At 41.6% G+C, this 19350-nt stretch overlaps 1 protein-coding gene across 31 annotated transcripts in view; it reads right to left on the bottom strand.

The window, feature by feature from the left end:
• The window catches only part of ERC2 (ELKS/RAB6-interacting/CAST family member 2), a 904903-nt gene that overhangs the window by 211558 nt on the left and 673995 nt on the right, over positions 1-19350 (bottom strand). For all 31 annotated transcript variants that reach the window (XR_011526912.1, XR_011526913.1, XR_011526902.1 and 28 more), the window contains one exon: positions 8905-9052. Coding sequence is in view for 16 of the 31 variants with exons in the window: in XM_070574931.1 (XP_070431032.1) it covers positions 8905-9052 (148 nt within the window). In the remaining 15 variants the exon portion in view is untranslated. The remainder of the gene's footprint in view (positions 1-8904; positions 9053-19350) is intronic.

Genomic DNA, 19350 nt, shown 5'->3' with positions numbered 1-19350 from the left:
GAGAGGATTTCAAACATGTCTAATCCAATAAGAGGCTTGGTAAAACATGCGTTATCACTTAAAGAATAAATGTTTAAAAATAGAGCACAGATGTGAAATTTGAATAAAAAAAAAGAGAGAGACAGCGCGTGAGAGATCTTCTTGGCATTTGTACGCTATTCTCTGTTTTGGTCACCTTCAGCTAAGCCTGTTATTCTGATGTGTGCTGCCAACTGCTAGATACCGTGGGGGTGCTTCAAATTACTGAAGCGAGGCTGGCAAATGGCTCTGAAACTTACAAGTCAGACTCCTCTTTCCATTTGTGTGTTTCTAAAAGTGGGGCAACACAGTGGTAAAGCCGGGCTTTTCAAGTTTTTCTACTTAAAAAGCTATACTTAAAAAGCAAAGAATAAGTTTTCTAAAACATGCACTTACACTAGATCTTTGAAAACTTATTGTATCACGGCTGGATTGGCATTTGTCACAAAAGATAGGCAATGGATTGCCAATCACAAAATTCACAGGAATTCCTACTTATTAAAGGAAGCATTCCCTGACTCCTCCGGCAAGCAAAGATTTTTGAACACTGGTAACACCTCTGTACCAAAAAATAGCAATGTGCCCTGTTTTCTGTTTCATGAGCTAATATCTGTCTTACTGGTGGTAGAGATGATAAAAATCCAAAGCTCAAGAAAAAGTCAATATCTCTTTCTATAGCCCAAGAGTGTGCAACACAATCCCACCAAAGGTGCTCCGTAAATGCTTAGGGAAGGGAACTAAATGGTTTTTAAAACCTGGCTTTGTTCAAATCAAAGACTCAGAAACTGATCCATCAGAGTCAGCTTGATGCTCTGGGAAGATGCACTTCTAATTGGGATTTGAGAAACATATGGAATGGCAGATTAAATACTTTGCCTCAACAATTTTTGAGTGCTATTTTGTGTTGCAACTGGCAAACTGAATGGATTCCCTGAGCACTGGGTTGAGGCACCAGCTGCCTAGAGTGAGGAATGTCTCCAGGCTAAGAGAGCAGACTAGTGTCCCGACCAATTACTTGGACACTAAGAGGAAACTGCTTTGAGTAACACCGAGCAGTTCAGGTTTTACCTCCATGAGAATGCCCTGCCCGTGCCCTGTCGAGAGGGATCTGAATATTTCTTTTTTAAAAAGGGGTTCTCTAGACATACTGCAAAGGTACTTTGCAGTGAAGTCAATGATAAATGGAGATGTGGCTAGATTCTACTAGTGGGACATGAACAGCTTAAACCAAAGTAAGTCTACAATGAAAACCAATGCATTTGCATTTCAGCAATTCAATCTGGGGCAAGTCTGCAATGCATTACAATGCTGGGATCAAATCAAGCTTTTCTGGAGCTCATCCAACCACAACACGAGGCTATGGGAACCCTACTACATGGAGTTCCTCCACCGCTGTTTAATTGTGCTCACCTCCTGAACCATAAAGGGTAATTAAAAGTTATCTGCATACAATGCAATGGAAGTGTAAGTAGGAAGCACAACCTTGGGTGGCCTCAAGTAGAGGGGGAAAGAAATGCCTGACCAACCACCCGACTCAGGTGCTTCCCACTTTCCCTGACAGGATGGTTTTGCCTCTGCCCAAGATCCGATTGTGACTGGGATCCCATCCTTACAGCCAACTCTCCTGAAGACTTTCCAGGGCAGCCTCCACCTTCTCCCATTCTTGGCCACACCCTTTAAATAGTTCTCAGAGACAGTCCTCTGACCTTGTGGACAACAGGGGGGAGGGGGGGACTCTACCCAAAGAGATTACACTGTGCAGATTTGGCACAGCCTCCTGAATGTTGACCTGGACATAGGCTCTTTCTTCTCTGCACAGTCTAGGGGAAAACAGAGAGAACCAGTGGATTAGTGTCCTGATCTTAATGCGTTTCTGCTCCCAACTGACCAGTGTGTTTCCCGGTAGCCAAAAACAATGCCCAGAACTGGTAGGAAAGGGAAAAGAAAACCAAGCATAATTTATCTCTGATCACAAAAGTATTCTAACTGGTTCTGAGAAATAAGCTGGTTCTAATTTTAAACAATAGTGTCTGGCCCTCATTTTAAAAAGGCATTTCCATCAAGGATGTGCATATCACTACTTCAGCACACAGGGGAGCATTTGGGAATAAGGCTTAGGGGGTAAGATTTAGTTTTAAGCTTTCTTCAAAAACCCTTTAGCAGCAGGAAAATCCAATGATTTCAGAATTAATTATTTTGATGTCAGTCCTTTCTTCAAGGGTGGACAAAAAGAGTTGGGGAGAGGGGAGACTGGATCCAATTCACAAAAGAAAGATGGTAATTTTTAACAATATTTTTAAAACTAGTCTTCTTAGAGAAAGAACAAAAAAACGAAAAAAACAACTCATTCCCAATTGAGAACCTCTCCCAAAATTGCAAAAATCTGGAAGCCAGATTTTTTTTAAAAAGAGGTGGAGTAAAAGTGTCAGAGGTGTGTGCTGGTGAAGAAATGGAACTGGGAAGAATACAAAAGCATTCTTATACTTATATGATAGACTTATATGTCTATGACCAAACTATGATTAATCCTTTATCTTCTTTTATGCAACAAGTAGCAGAAAGTTAATTTGTACTGCTCGCTTACCTTTATACTGTGCTCAGCCTAGAACCAACCCAAATGTCAACACCTGAAGAGTGTCATAAAGATTCTTTTGTTGTTAAGCATAGTTGGAATTTCTGAACTCATTTCATATCACCTTCTCAGGCTCCCTTGACAGATGTTTTGCAGGAGTTTAGGTAGTTCTAGGCAAATTGATTTATGAGACACTCAGAAGTTTTCAGGGATGAAATGGAGGGGCTCCCTTCATAACAACAAGTAACCTCTACCACATCTGGAAACTCAGTGACATTTTATTCAAGAAGAACCCCCAAATTTGGAGGGGATTTGAACTAAAATACAGTGAAGAGATCCAGAGGAAAGATTCAAAATGGCCACCATTGTCAATAATTCAAGTAAGGGAAAAGGCGTCTCTATAAAGAGTCTTACAAAATGGCAAGAAAGGACACAGGACCATTCTGTGGTCATCATTTGGCAAACAGGTCTCATGTCTTCTACCAACTCCTATAGGTAGTGGCTGCCTGCAATACTGGGGTGAGAAGAATTACGAGGATTGTCTAAAGTCTTGTCTAAAGTCATGATTGATCAACGATGTCTCTTTTTTAAATAAGCCACCCTGGTGATTCACTCACTCATTTATACATTCAACAAATATTTGCTGAATTCCCACTATGTGCTAGTAATTGCGCTAGGCCTAGAGATAAACAGTCAACAAAAAACTCATGAGGCCACATTCTCAGTCCTCACAGAGCTCAGACTAGCAGGGCAGATAGTTACTATTCAAATAATCACAAAAACAAGTGCAAAATTACATCTGTTACAGTGCAATTAAGTGATTTACACATTCTACAGGAATGCCAAATTGGGGATTTGACCCACTTGAGAAAGTCCCAGAAGGCTTCCCTGAAAAAGTGATGTTGGGTTGAGATTAAATGGGTGAATGAGCATTAACTAGGTGAGGAAAATGTATTCCAGGCAGAGGGAATTGCATGAACAAGGCAGAGAGCACACTGGCTTGAATTTGTCTTTATCCCACCAGCAACGGAAGCCAGGGATGGTTTTCCAGCAGTGAGGGCTGGAGGGTGTTGAGTGTATCATGAGATCTATCTTTAGAAAAGGTCATGCTTCTGCCCACTAGGTTTGAGAATCTCTGGCCAGGCCTTGAGGCTGGTTGCACTTCTCCAAGGCACAGACATTACATGTTCTGACTCAAAAATCTCATCAACGATGACAAGCAAATCCTGGCATTAGTTCTTCGTGGCTCCAAATGGAAATGGCAATGCTTTTTAAAAATGCAAGCTAAGCACTGAAACTCCTTGGAGGCTGAAGCCAGGGGATTTGAAGATTGGGCTCAGTAGGGCAACTGTAAACAGGGCACTCTGACTGGGACCTGAGAGAGTCCTCTCTGTTCTAAGGCTGCATGGCTGGTGTATTCTGCTTCCTAACTGCAGAGAATTTCTGCTCCAGAACATACCACTCTTAGCAGATCCTGCACAAGTGTCCTACATAGCCTACCCCCAACCCCATTTCTGCTCTGACAGCTCGCCTCTTGACCTCCTTGTCCACTCCAGCCACAGTAGTCTCTCTGCTATTCCTCAAACACACCACGACACTTCTGCCTCAGGGCTTTTGCACTGGCTACTCCCTCTGTAGGAACACTCTTCCCCTAGGTATCTAACAGGGTTCACTCTGTCACTTCTTTCGAGTCTTTGCTCAAATGTCTCCTTCCCAATGAAGCCCATCCTGTCAACCTACCCTATTTTACATTGTCACCAGGTCCTCAATCCTACCCTGCTACTCCTGTTCTCCCTTATACTGGTCTGTATTTTTCTTTTTCTATTTATTTATTACGTTCATGGTTTATTGCCTTTCTCTTCCATGCTCCCCCCGCCAACTCCACTAAAAAGTAAGCTCCATGAGGAAGGTGTCTTTATCTATTTTGGTCACTGATGTATTCCAAAAAACCCTAGCATTCTAACACACAGAAGGCACTCAGTGAATAGTTCTTGAGTTGAATTCCAATATGGCACTCGGTCTCACCAAGCTACCCATCCCCTCTTACTCTCGTGCCCCTGGGCAGCTTGGGAGCCACAGGCTGAGGGATTGGAACTTGGCTTCTCTGATGACATCTATTAGGTGTGGGGGCTAATCCATGGCTCACAGCATTGCTTTGGGGAGTCAGTATTCAGTCTAGCTAAGCGCAAAGTGTCAGCACTCCAACAGCACAGGGGCCCAACCCTGCACTGCCAGGTATGATGGTAGTTGAGTCATCTGGTCTCTTGCAGCCTTGGTTTGATCAACTCAAAAATAAGAATGATGTTCTCCTCATTGGAGCAGGTAAAATATCTGTTGTGGATGAATCTACAGCATCTGGCAGAGAGCCTGGCACATAGTAGGTATGCAATACATTGGTTGGTTGTTAGGAAAAAGTGAGACAATATTTGTAAACTTATGTATACATAAAGCACTTGGCATAGACCCTGCCATGTGGCAATCGTGCATTCATTCACACAAAAAAATATTTATTGAGTACCTACTATGTGCTTGGTAAAATACAATAATTGTGGGGAATAAGCTACTCATGTTCAGTCATTGGGAATGGCGTGGGCTATGGAGAAACCTTCCACATAAGATGAGATGAGCTCAAAAGGCAGCCTGAAGAGGACAGCATCTTCCATGAGCCAGTCTGCCTCAGCATCTTCAAAGAACATTGAGCAGGTGAACACCTAGACCCGGTGCCTTCCTCTACCATTGGCCTGGGCACCTGAAAGAGCTCTGCTTTCCTGAGTCAGTCATGCAGGTGATGACAACTGAGGTCTGGAACTCGCCCTCCCAGGGGTGCCCTCTCAGACTGACGTCTACATGGGCTGCATACACAAACCAAGCAAGTTCAATAAGCACTATGCGCCTCTTCAGTGTAGGCTGGGAGCTGAGATCTAGGGTTCCTGACATGTCTGTTCATTGCTCCCCAAGTGCTTGGGCTTTAAGGGAGGGAGGACCAGGAGAGCTAAGGTAGCAACACCTGTCAGCTCTTTCTCCCACAGTTCAAGAGCGTGTTCTCCATGAGCTATGACTCCCAGGCTTGTGAAAAACAGCAACGACGAAATCAAAATCAAATTACCTCTGAGGGTTGGTAGTGATAAAATCAATTAGCAGTAGTAGCAGTTATAGCAGCTCATACGTATATGACACCAACTGTGTGCCAGGTACATACAAAGCTCTTTGTACACACTATACCTCACAACAACCCTTTGAACTAGATTATTAACCCAATTTACAGATGAGGAAATTGAGGTTCAGGGAGGTTTAGTATCCTGCCCATGATCACACAGCTAACAAGTGCTCAAATGAGATTCACCCTGAACAGTCCAATGCTAGATGGCATCTGCAAAATCCATTAATGGTTGTGTGGCAAAGGACCTCTGCAAGCATCATGGTGGGTCCAGCTGTGAAGCATGAGCAAGGCACCTCTGGTTCCTTCTCTACAAGAGCATCTTTGGTTTTGCTGGGAGTTGATGAGTTAATGTATGTAAAGCCCTTAGATGCATGCCTGGCACATGGTGAGAGCGCGAAAGTATTAGTAATCATTGATGTGATCAAAAAGCCCAAGTCTAAGAGCTTTAGGCAGAATCCACTCTTTGTAAATGGCTGGAGAACATTCTTAAATGGGCATTTTGGCATCTACTTCAGGTTTGCAAAGAGAAAGGACCTCACAATTTGTGGAATCCCCTTCCGCTTGTCACTATGAATTCCATCCTGAACCTGGTGGGGCATCTGTAGACTCAGGGGGACTATCTGAAACCCAAGCTCTATTGCTGATCAGCTGTGTGTCTTGAGCTGGTTATTGCACACTCTGAGTCTCAGTTATGCCCCTTAGAAAAGGGAGAGATTCCTGTCACCCACACCACAGGGCTGCCGTGAGGACTGTGGGACAAAATCCCCAAGGGACACTGGATATACATCCCAGCACAGAGTAAACACTCAATAAAAAGGGGGTGCTTTTATATGCAAACTAATCATTATTCTTAGAATCTTTATCATTTGCAACTGGACACATATATGCATGTGCTCTTTCTTGCTTTGTGGCTGCTAGTGTGTGGGGGAAAAGTTTTAAATCTAAATCACCAAGGAGCCCATCCTCCTTCTTCGCTGCCTCTTTTTCCACAACAGGCCTTCAGACTCTGCCTTAGCCCAGGCGGGAGCCTAACTCTGCATGGCTGGGGTTTCCCAAATGTGCCCCATGATACCCAAAACCAAGCCTGTCGCAAATAATGAAGGCTTTGTGCAGTTTCCCAGGAGCAAACTGAAGGGCTACACTCAATCCTTCCTGGAATCCAGGAGTGCATTTTCATGATGCGGAGAAAGAAAAAAAGCAGCCTCAAAAAAAATTCCTTATTGGGAAAAGTAGAGGCAATTTGGGGACAAAGTATCTAAGAGACAAAAAGAAAAATATAATTCACTATGCCTGACAGTAAGGCCTCTGGGGCAGCCTTGGCTTTGCAGCAATGCCAGGCCATTTCAGAAGAGTTGGCCCTGTAGGGTGGCCACAGAGTCTGGAACCATTGGCAAATACACAATAAATGAAATTACATTACAAATCAAAATATGATGCCATTACCTATGGTCCCAGACTTTATGGCCACTTAATACTGGAAATCATCAAAAGAGGTGAAGGTCCAGAGAGGCTGTAGCTCTTATGTACCCCTACCCCCCGTGGCGGGGGCGAATGTCTCCTTAGCAGCTGACTGACCTGAGAGCTTTGGATCATGTATGCATCGTAGCTGGACCCGTGGTACTTGGCCGTAATATCTGGGCTGTAGCCAGCATCACAAGGGCATGGTATATTCAAGCTTGGGGGCTGTTTCCTAGGTCTATAAACCTGTGGGAGAAAGCTGCAATGGTAAAGTGCAGGAGAGGAGGGTGCAGGGCTCACAGGGAAGGAATTAGGAGGAAGCAAAGAAGGAGGCTCATCTCGACTTTCTGTGGCCAAGTGGGTGGAAAATCCAGTGTAAGAGATGCACAGCCCCAAACGAAGAGGTCAGGTGTAAGTGACCCCCACCCCTGGGGCCAGCGCCAGCGAGGCAAGCCGCTCTGTGGAATGACCCCAATGTCTGGCAGGGACTGGGACCTTCCCTCTGCAGAAGAGGGCGCCCAGGCATGGCAGTGGTCTCTCTCAGCAAGGCAGCTCCACAAGGAATGGACTCTGGCTCAGGCCAAAGGATGCCTTTTCCTTTCTTAGGAGGGGAGGGAGGGGAGGGAGCTTACGCCTTCAGGCTTCCTTTCCACTCACCTTGCACACTGCGCTCAGACCAGATCACCCTAGTAGGCAGGGAGTCAGTCCTGGGGGTGGAAATCGATGTGGACATACTCCGAGTGGTACTATGTGACATTTAAAGAGCTTCAGAGCCACATGTGGCCCTAGCAAATATGTGGCAGCCACCTTGTGAGACCACAGACCATTGAACCATAGTATCTGCTGAATTGGTTTCATAATGAGGCTATAATCTGAGTGAATATCTTCAACCATTGCTTCCAAAAGCCCCAAGCTATATATGGAGGAGAAACAATAACTGAAGATTTCAGGGATGATTTTGCAATATGCTTCAGGTGCAATTAGTTCCATTTAAGCCACATCCAGAAAACATCTAGAAAGCAAAGAACTTTCTACACAAGTTAGGACTTTATCCCTTCTTCCTTTTCCCTCAGAAGAAATACAGTGAACTAGAGAGGAGGGACAAACAGGATAATTGGGTAAAGAGGTAAAAAAAAAAAATTTGACTAAATAATGGCCAGGGAAGTCCCCAAGCACAGTTTGGCAGTGCTAGGGGCTGGGAGATGTTCCTCAGCCGAAAGTCCTGGAGGAAATAGTTGAAAAACCAAAGCTGGAAGTATGGGGAGAAAGAAATCTGAAGAACTGGATGAGCGGAGTCATTTATAGGATATAGAAAGTGAGCAAGACAGAAGATAAAAGGTCCAACGGGAAAGAAGGTGCCCAGAATTTAATTCATAGTTTCTAGGATTTAGTCAGAAGTCATACAAAGTCCACTGGAAGGAAGAGAGCTGAGAGCTATTTCTGGGGAGACGATGCTAATACAAAAGAAAGGAAAACAGCAGAGGTTGTAAACCACACAAGCCCAGGCACATGCACATAAACACAGAAAAGCAGTAAAATGGTGTCCCAGCAACAACTCAGGCCATTTCACTCCTACCTGGTTTTAGCTGCTTGAGCCCGCAGGATGGACGTGGGAAAATGAAGAGCGGCTAAACCCAGAGAAAGCACCCAAGGCCCCAAACCCAGCAAAACACACCTTTGGTGCAGGAGGCCCCACCTGCTGCTTTAACTGATGCACTAGGCGATCCTTCTCCCGCTTGAGGGCCATGACTTCTTCCTGCGTCTTTTTCTTTTTGGAGGCAGACAATTCCAGCAAGGCAATGTTTGCATCTTTTTCACTGATGGCAGCAAGCAGTGCTTCCTGTCTGGTAAAATAAAAATTATTGTGATCTATTTTATAGAGTCAAATTAAAAAAAAAAAGGGCATTTATAGTTAAAGTGAGCCACAGAGTGCTGTCTCAATGGGAAGGAATTATGGACAATGTTTAAGACAAATACCTCCCTGACTCTCAGAATGAACAAAGTAGTTTGGTTCAGAATCCCTGAGAGCCAAACGCTGTGTCCTCTGAGACAGCAATCTTTTGATGGCTTCATAGACACAGCTGCATATTAAAAATGGACGGAGCTGGGGCCGCCCCGTGGCTGAGTGGTTAAGTTCAAGCTCCGCTTCGGTGGCCCAGGGTTTCGTCAGTTTGGATCCTGGGCATGGACATGACATCGTTCATCAGGTCATGCTGAGGCGGCGTCCCACACAGCACAACCAGAGGCACTCACAACTAGAATATACAACTATGTACCGGGGGGCTTTGGGAAGAAAAAAAAAAGAAGATTGGCAACAGTTGTTAGCTCAGGTGCCAATCTTTAAAATAAAAAAAGAAATGGAGGGAATCAATCTGAACATTCACTTCTAACACACTTTCATCCGTCTACCCATTCGTCTATCTAGTAATCCATCCATCCATCCATTTGCCAAATAAGGTTCAAGGTACTCCAGGACAATCCAATAAAACAGAGCAGCAATTTCACTACCAAGTATTATTTTTTCATGTAAGATTTTCTTTTGAAGGCAGGTAGAGATATTTACTAGGATCCCCTTTCCATTTTCAATGCAATTAGTGGTGCTCTCCAGTCATTTCACTGAAAACCATTCCTTCCTCAGTCTTCCTTATCTCAGTAATTACACCCCCATCCACTATGTAGCCCAAGCCCCAAACCTAGAAGTCATCCATGATTCCTTTCCTTCCTTCTCCACCCAGAGCCAATCCATCAACAACTTTAGTAGGTTTTACTCCTAAATACATCCCTTATCCAGACTGATCTGCTACCAAAGTTCTCCCAACCACTAGCATCTTCTCTTGTAGACATTGGTCTCCTTGGTACAGAGACCAAATTAATCAATAAACATATTATAAATCTGGATTTCACCGTTCTGCTGCATGAAAAATTCATTGCATCACCGATTAGACTTGAAATTCAAACCCTTTACTGATGCCTGCAACTCGTTATACCTACTGGCCCTGATCACCTCTTTGAGATCATCTTGTTGCCCGTCTCCTTCCTCAATCATTAGGCTCCAGTACATTTTGTTCCTGAAATCTTTCCTAGTCCTTGAGTATGTTACACTTATTCTCACCTCATAAACTTTTCCTTTTCATTTCCCTCTGCCTGGAGTGCCTTTGCCTCATTCAGCTCCTCATCCTTCAGGTCTCAACTCAAATGCATCCTCCACAGAAAAGCCCTCTTTAGCTGCTCCCCCTGGCAGTGCCTCCCCACTTTCTACCTCATTCCCAAGCCACTGGCCTGTCACATTACACTTTTTTCATAGAACTCATCACTATTTAAAAGGATCTTAGACACTTATTATTTGTTTGTTTGCTAGACTTGACACTCTCTGAAACTGGAACCGCATTTGTCTTATATACCACCAATTCTCCAGTTTCTAGAAGAGCACTGAGTACAGAGTGAGTGTCAAAAATGTTTGTTCAAGGAATAAATAAGTTCACTTTGTACTTTAAAAAAACTTTTGACCAACAACATTTTCATGGAAATAGAACAAAGAATCCTAAAATATATATGGAACAACTAAAGACCCCGAATAGTCAAAGGAATCCTGAGAAAAAAGAACAGAGCTGGAAGTATCACACACTTTGATTTCAAAATATACTACAAAGCTATAGTACTCAAAACCACATGGGACTGGTACAAAAACAGACACACAGATCAATGGAACAGAATCGAGAGCCCAGAAATAAACCTGCACATCTATGGACAGCTAATTATCGACAAAGGAACCAAGAACATACAATGGAGAAGGGAAAGTCTCTTCAATAAACGGTGTTGCAAAAACTGGACAGCCAGATGCAAAAGAATGAAAGTAGACCATTAGCTTACATCATACACAAAAATTAACTCAAAATGGATTAAAGACTTAAATGTAAGACCTGAAATCATAAAACTCCTAGAGGAAAACATAGGCAATAACACTCTTTGACATCAGTCTTAGCAGTATCTTTTTGAATATCGTCTCCTCGCGTAAGGGAAACAAAAGAAAAAATAAACCAAGGGGACTTCATCAAACTAAAAAGCTTCTGCACAGCAAAGGAAACCACCAACAAAATGAAATGATAACCTATTAATTGGGAGAAAATATTTACAAATCACATATCTGATAAGCAGTTAATATCCAAAATATATAAAGAACTCAACAACAAAAAACAAACAACCCGATCAAAAAATGGGCAGAGGATATGAACAGACATTTTTTCCAAAGAAGATAGACAGATGGCCAACAGGCATTGAAAAGATGTTCAATATCTCTAATTATTAGGGAAATGCAAGTTGAAACTATAATGAGATATCATCTCATGCCTGTCAGAATAGCGATTATTAAAAAGACAAGGGGGGTCAGCCCTGTAGCGTAATGGTTGGGTTCAGCATGCTCTACCTTGGTGGCCTGGGTTTACGAGTTTGGCTCCTGAGTGCTGACCTACACTACTCATCAGCCATGCTGTGGCGGCGACCCGCATGTAAAGTGGAGGAAGGCTGGCATGGAAGATAGCTCAGGGCTAATCTTCCTCAAGCAAAAACAGAGGAAGATTGGCAACAGATGTTAGCTCAGGGCTAATCTTCCTCAGCAAAAAAAAAAAAGACAAGAAATAACAAGTGTTGGGGAGGATGTGGAGAAAAGGAAACTCTCATACACTGCTGGTGGGAATGCAAACCAGTGCAGCCACTATGGAAAACAGTATGGAGAGTCCTCAAAAAATTAAAAATAGAAATATCATATCATCCAACTATTCCATTTCTGAGTATGTATCCAGAGCATGAAAACACTATTTGAAAAGATATATGCACCCCTATGTTCACTGCAGTATCATTCACAATAGCCAAGACTTGGAAGCAACCTAAGTGCTCATCAATGGATGAATGGATAAAGAAGATATGTTTTATATATCTATATACAATGGAATATTACTCAACCATAAAAAGATGAAATCTTGCCATTTGTGACAACATGGGCAGACCTTGACGGTATTCTGCTAAGCAAAATAAGTCAGAGAAAGACAATTGCTGTATGACTTCACTCATATGTGGAAGATAAATAAACACACCCATAGATAAGGAGAACAGATTGGTGGTTACTAGAGGGGAAGGGGCGGGGGGGAAGGGTGAAAGGGGTAAAGGGCACATGTGTATGGTGATGGATGGCAACTAGTGGTGAACAGCATGCAGTCCATACAGATGACAAAATACAATAATGTACACCTCAAATTTATATAATGTTACAAACCAATGTGACCTCCATTAAAAAATTAATCAAAAAATTTTTAAAAAACCTTTGAAGACACTACTGTACAACTCGTACTCTCATTTTTAAAAAATTACAATGTTTTGACTCTTGCTTAATCTCTGATCATTGCTTACTCAGAAAATTATTAAAGCTGCCTCCTCTCATTTCACAATCTAATATTCTGGCAACATCTATTGCAAATTTTAACCTGGAACTTTGGGGGACCATTTTTGACTAGCAAATGGCTCTCCTGGTATCTTTCATTTAGTCCTCTTTCCACTGAGGAAATCTTCTCCCAACTATGTGTGTCACTTCTGCAACATTCTAGATATCTTAGAAGTTCCCACAGCCCCAGGAAAGCCTCCATACTGGGTACTTTCTTTGCACATAAGTCCCAGGACTAAAACCTGGTCATGATCCTGTTTTGTCTTTCTTTAATCCCCATCACCAGACCAGGCTCCCTCCAGATGTTTAGACAAGATGGTCATTATTTGGATCTCAGGTTTTCCCACTCTTCACTGCAGGGATTTGTATGGACTTTTCTGGGCCCCACTAATGCCAGGCAGTAGGAGCTTCTGTCTAAGGCTCAGTCAGACATGTGAGCAGCAGACATGTCAGGAAATATCTCCACTTGCCAGAAGAAAACCAGTGCAGCCCGGACTACCAACGGCAGGGTTAATATCAAGCTTCACAGAGCCTGTCTCCTTCTGGATAACATCTTGAGACAATAGACATCCTTGCCGTTCAGAGCTAGTGGATTTTTATACATAAGGCCAAGCCGAAGAGACTGCATGGACTTCAAATCAGGGAAAGCCCATGTGCTATGTACTCCAACTTAGCTACCACATACCCATGGTAAATCCAATATTTCACCCCACTCCTCCCAAAATTGAAATAGTCAAGTGAAGCTTTTTTAATGGAAATGATGTAAAGATCATTATTAGTAAAACTGGGGATTGATAGTAAATTATGCTTATCCCTATAATTCACTCTTTAGAGCTATATGCAGCCATTTAAAATGCTCATGAAAAGAACCCAATGATATGTGATAACAATTATGTTTGTTGAGAGAGAACTCTCCATGAGTCTCGCATTTCTGCACATTTTACAAGCAAAGGCACTATATTCTTTTCTCATAATCTTTCAAGAATGTTTGTATAGAGAATAGCCTTGGAAGACAAAGGCAATATCTCCCTTAGGATCAAAGGGTAGACATGCTTACTGCCCTGTATAATAGTGCCTTTCTCCAGAACAAAGGGCAGGCGTGTTACTGCCCATTATAAAAGATTCGGGTTCCCTAAACTCAGGGTCGCTCTCTTTTAACGCAACCCACCGCATGTGCAGCTATTCACCGGGCCTATCTTCCCTGCCTCCATGGGACTCGGGGAAAGGGGACTTGACATAAACATGTGGATGCTGTTCTCTGCACTTTGAGCAATAAAGTCCTTTGTCTCTGATCCAAAAGTCTCTGGTCATCTGCCTCCATTCATGAAACTGAGGCAGTTACCGTGTTAGCATAACAGGCAGTAGACTGTTAGCATGCCAATAAGGAAAATCTCAGACCCTTTACAGTTCTTGACATGCAAATGTATATACAATAAGATTCTCAAGACATAAAACTATATTCATAGAAAAAAATGGGAAGGAAATATACCAAAATGCTAATAGTCATTATCTCATGGTGGTGGAATGGATACACTAGTTTCTATTTTTTTTCTGTCTATACCTTTTTGCCTTATCCTTCCCTCCCACAAAATATCTTAACAGCAAACATTAAAAAATTATAAAGGAAGCTTTTCAGTCACCAAATAAACTGCAGGTATCTGCTTCAAATACCTGGCATATGTGAAATGTGCTCATTTTCCCATCAAGGTGTTTATGTCTCTGTCCCTCTCCCTCTTTACGCACAGGTAAGTGCACACATGCAGAGTTTCACATACGCTCACATCTGGTATAATCTAGATCATCTCCTACCTGGACAATTGCAACAATCTCTTAACTAGGCTCCCTAGGTCCACTTTTATGTCGCTATGTCCTATGGCCTTTTTTAACTCGTTTTCCTCCTCTAGGTCAAAATTCAGAATTACACAGCTTTAATAACTGCTAAAAGTCATCATCAATGTAAAGAATGTCCCTTCTAAACTCCTTTTCCTCTATCATTTTATATATAAAATTTATATTTTATATAATTTAGGCTTTTCAGAATTTAACATGTATTTCTCCTCTTATAACACCATCAAACATCCTAATAAATAAATCTCTCACTCTCAGTTTTGTCAACCAGAGGAAAACATATATCAACTCAATTCTCTATAGATGTTATCACTAAATACAGCCCCAAATGTAGTTATTCTTAACTATTAAACTTCAAAATACATTTAAAATCGTTTATATAAAGATATACATTTAAAACCATTCATCAACATTAACATCACTTCAAAACCTATTTTGTTCTTTGTAACTTTTTCTTTATTATATTTTAAAATTTTTGTTAGCTTTTGGCTAACAAATCTGTTTTATAAGTGCTGGTATTACACAATGACAGAACTTTGAATAAAATTAGTGTAACAAGGATTATATATATTTTGAAACCCTCATCTAAATATTGGCCATAAATTAATGACAATTTCTCCTAAAATATCTTGATTGAAATCAACATTCAATAATTCCAGTCTATTTAAACTAAAGTGTAACTGGCAGAAAATAACAAAAATATATAAAACTAGAAAAACAGGAACATTTCACACTTTAGGATATTTAGAAAGATGTTCTGAATATGTTAAGGCTATATCTGGCCATTACCTATTTGTACAAGGATGCCAGGCAAAGCAAAGCAAACTCTAATTCTAGGCTGACAGAGCCATTATATATATATTTTTAAAGCAATAAGCTTTATAAAATGAATTTAAAATAACTTTTCATTAAACTGATACGTTTTAACTACTAATTTAATCACTGTGAGCTAATTCTGCATGGTTATGGGTTTTCATTATTCCTACTTTAAAAGTCAGAAGGTTTTTTGAGGGTGAGGGATACCGAGCACAAGTTTTCTTAAAGATTAACTTCCTCTGCCAGCCCTACACCAGATTCCACACTTTTACACTTCCCATAAGCCAGTTTGCTGATACAGTCACTTAATGCACCCAATGACAAATACTTTACTAAAAATACAGAGGCCTGTTTTGAGAAAATGGCAAACATTGCAATAAATTAGGAAGCTTAGATTAAACGTTTGTGGTTTTTTTTCCAACAGGGAATTTTGATTCAGCCTTTCAAAAACCAGGAAAACAAACATTTGCAGTTCCGAGGCTGCTTTTACGTCTTCATCTTTTCAAAAAGACTCAAACGTAAAGAGTACACTAGTGACAAGACATTGGATATAAATTGGAAAGGCAAAGAAAAATCCTCATTATTTCCCCCTCAGGTGAAGCACCTTCTAGATTCGAGGCCAGATTTACATTACTTCAAAAATTGTTACTGTCCCGTCAGTGCCTGAAATCACCTTCAGCGCTGCATCTGTCCTTTATGCTTCTTCACAGACAACACGCAAAGAACACATATCTTCATCTTCAGACAGTCAGCGGGGTTAAGCGTATGCCAAAGGCTTGCAAATTATCTTTAGAACACTGCAATGCTCCAGTATACAATTACTAAGGTGATCTGTCTATGCCCCAAAATGTAGCTTAAAATATGAAAAGGAAGCCCAAATATGCTAGAAAGGAAGATAAGATAATGCAAAGAGAAATAAATCTATGAGCCTGCTGAATGCCAAGCTAAGAAAGTGGACCATAGACAGCATTTTATCAAAGTGCAGCCTAAACAAACGTCAAGGGGAATAATTTCTTTAACAAATATGGGCAACAATGGAGTAAAAAAGGGGGGAATGCTGTGCCCTCGCACGCATTTAGTCAGGGTTAACAATGGATAAAAATATGCGCGAGAACACATTTAATAACCCTAAACTGTCATTCAGTTTGTAGGAGGTAGTCAAGATACAGCTAATAAAACACCAAAAAAATGGTTTTAGCCCCCCTGAAAAAAAAATCCTTGATGGAATAAAACAAAAGAGGAGTGAAGGGCGTCTCCTGCCAAGATAAATGCCTTCTTTTGAGTGTTGCCTGTGGCTAACCTTCACAAAGAGAGCTCAGAATCCTCTGATGATAATACATCACTACGTCACTTATCACAGTCGATTTAAAAGGGAGCTTTATAAACATTTCTATTTCACTCCCTGTTCTGTCGTTCTAGTAATGATGACTTGAGCTCTGAGAAAGGGTCTAAAATTAATTTTAGGAGTTGTAAATGAGGCAGGGCAATTAGGAACTGTTATAAATTGGATGGGGGGAGGAGCATTAACACATTTTTTTCTTGCGGACTCTGTTTTGGTTAGCTGACCCATCTTTAGGAACACATTCAATTACAAAAGCAGATACTTAAAAAAATGCATTCCATTAAGAAATGTTTGGATAATGACATACACGGGAGAGCCTATATTATGTATGGTGCTCAGCCCGCAGTCATGTTCTAATCATACTGTGGGAAAAAAAAAAAATTCTGCTCAATCAACTTTTTCCAGTTAATTACTGTTTTCTTTCCCTCATGACCCTGAATCTTCAACCGTAAGTTCAGTAGGAGGTGACTTAAGACAGACGGTGACGAAAGATCCTGTTCAAAACAGCCTCTCTCTCACCCCTGGGGTAAGGGTGGGTGGAAGTTTGCTGTGACCAACCCTGGAGATAGATGCTTATTTGCCTAAATTATAAAAGCTGTATTTTCAAGTGGCATCTTGAAAGAGAAAATCCTTTTGATATCAAATAATATCAACACTACTCACCAGTAAAATGATGTATTGCGTATGCAGAAAGGCCCACGCAGAAAGCAAAGCTGCTCGCATGAGGTGGGGCCCACAGGGTAAGATATATTTGAATAACCACGAGTTTCAGCAAGGACAAAGAACAGACCAAATTTGTAAAGGCCAGGCTGTGGCAGCCCAGATTCCTTAATGCAGCTCGCTCTCTGTCGCCCACCGAAAACTGACCTCAAGAAATAGTTTACTCCAATTACGAAAAATTTTGTCTTTGAAACCTAATAGCACACGACTGGAATTTCCTAACACAGGGGCCATGGAGTCTTGGGGAAGTTCTTTGCTCTGTGCACCAGCTTCTACCCGACTCCTTGCTCAGGGCGTGACCCAGGGAAGCAGCTGGCCCATGCTCCAAGAGCAACTGGACCAGGAAGCTCTAAAGTGGCAACACTGTGTGCTTCAGGACATTAGGATGGTAAATGCTGGCACCTCCTGGCATCTTGCTACCATAGGAGTATTGGTGAGTCTGAGGCCAACTGATTTTCCCATACGGAAAAGGCCCAAGGCCAGAGGAGGACAAGTGCCATGAAGAGCTGCTGCCCCCATCCTAAATCATTCTCTCCATTCCCATCCCTTTCCAAAACTGACGATGAAGGATCGGAGTAACCACTGTCCAGGTCCTGGGAGAGGATGTGTGTGAGGTATTACCGATTACTGTGTGCCTGATCCATACACACATACAAAACAATGGAGAGATGAAAAAAAATTACTTCTTTTGATTACCTGAGCCTACTGTGATTTTTTTTTAAAACTTACACAAATAAAATATCACTCAAGTCCTTAAGATTTGATTAAGGTGCTGATTTAGCACCTAAGCTTTGGAATTGAATATTCCTGGGTTTGAATCTCAGCAATAGCTTTTGTTTCTGTGACCCTGGGCAAGTTACTTTACATCTCTGAAATGTAGATTTCCTCATAACTGAACTAAGAAGGATAACAGTCACTCTCTCTCGGATCGTTGTGAAAGTTAAATGTGGTAATGCATGTAAAGATTCTGTTCAGTGTCTGCCACGACCACACAAATGTTACAATACTCCTTATCACATAACACGGACACCACCAAAGGTAAAGGTCCAAAAGTTTTGCATTATTTTCTACCGGGCTCCACTTTGTAGGAAACGTATCTAAACATGCCAATAAATCTCTTAAATTCAACATATACTCTCTGAAATTGGTTTCTGTTAAGCTGCAACTTTGACTTTCACGAGCTGATGTCTGTTTTGCAAACAAACCTAAAGCAGAAAACAGCTCGAGTCGGGAGAAGAATCTGCTCATCATGGAAGAGCTGCATCCCAGCCAGCCAGGTCCAACTTGGTCAATAACTGTTTAGTATTATTCGACCAACACTGACAGAAAAGAAAAGGACACACAGAAGTGGACAAGACTTCTGCGGGACTTCACCCAGTATGAGAAATGGAAACGTATTCTAAAAAGTGACCTTTTAAAAGTCAAGGTCAAGTGCAAAATCTCACCAAAGTCAAACAACTTCAAGACGAAAATTCTTCCATTAAAAAGAAACTTTTAGAAGAAGTGGTACATTTGGAAGGCAGGAAGGGCAAGTGAAACGAAGGGACTCCAGGACCCACTAGCACCTCAGGCTTTAGTATACAATGTTTGATTATGCTCATTCATTCCTGTTTTTCCCATTCAGTGATGAGAAGGCTTCTCTGTTAACCATTTAATTCTGCCAAGGTAGCTTTCTATGTAAAATACACCCAACCAGACTCCCTGGAAGGGTTATTGATGATTGATAATAAGAAAACTAAATACATCTGGACTTCACTGTGGGCCGGAGCTTTGCCCAGCATCCACCTAAATTAAACCTATTGTCCATGGATGATCAGTTACTGTCAAGAGACTTGCCTCATCACATTAACTTTTCCATTGGAAACGTACAACTGCCAGAAAATAGGTCACTGCCTTCAAGGCTTAGCCTTCAAGGCATCTGATCAATTACTCTGTTCTTATAGGTGAGATGTATGTGTGTGTGCATGTGTGCATGTATGTAA

The sequence above is a fragment of the Equus przewalskii genome, chromosome 15, assembly GCF_037783145.1.
Source record: "Equus przewalskii isolate Varuska chromosome 15, EquPr2, whole genome shotgun sequence".
NCBI classification, from domain to species: domain Eukaryota; kingdom Metazoa; phylum Chordata; class Mammalia; order Perissodactyla; family Equidae; genus Equus; species Equus przewalskii.
Note: the sequence above shows the minus strand (reverse complement) of the source record. Positions and strands in the feature narration are given on the sequence as shown.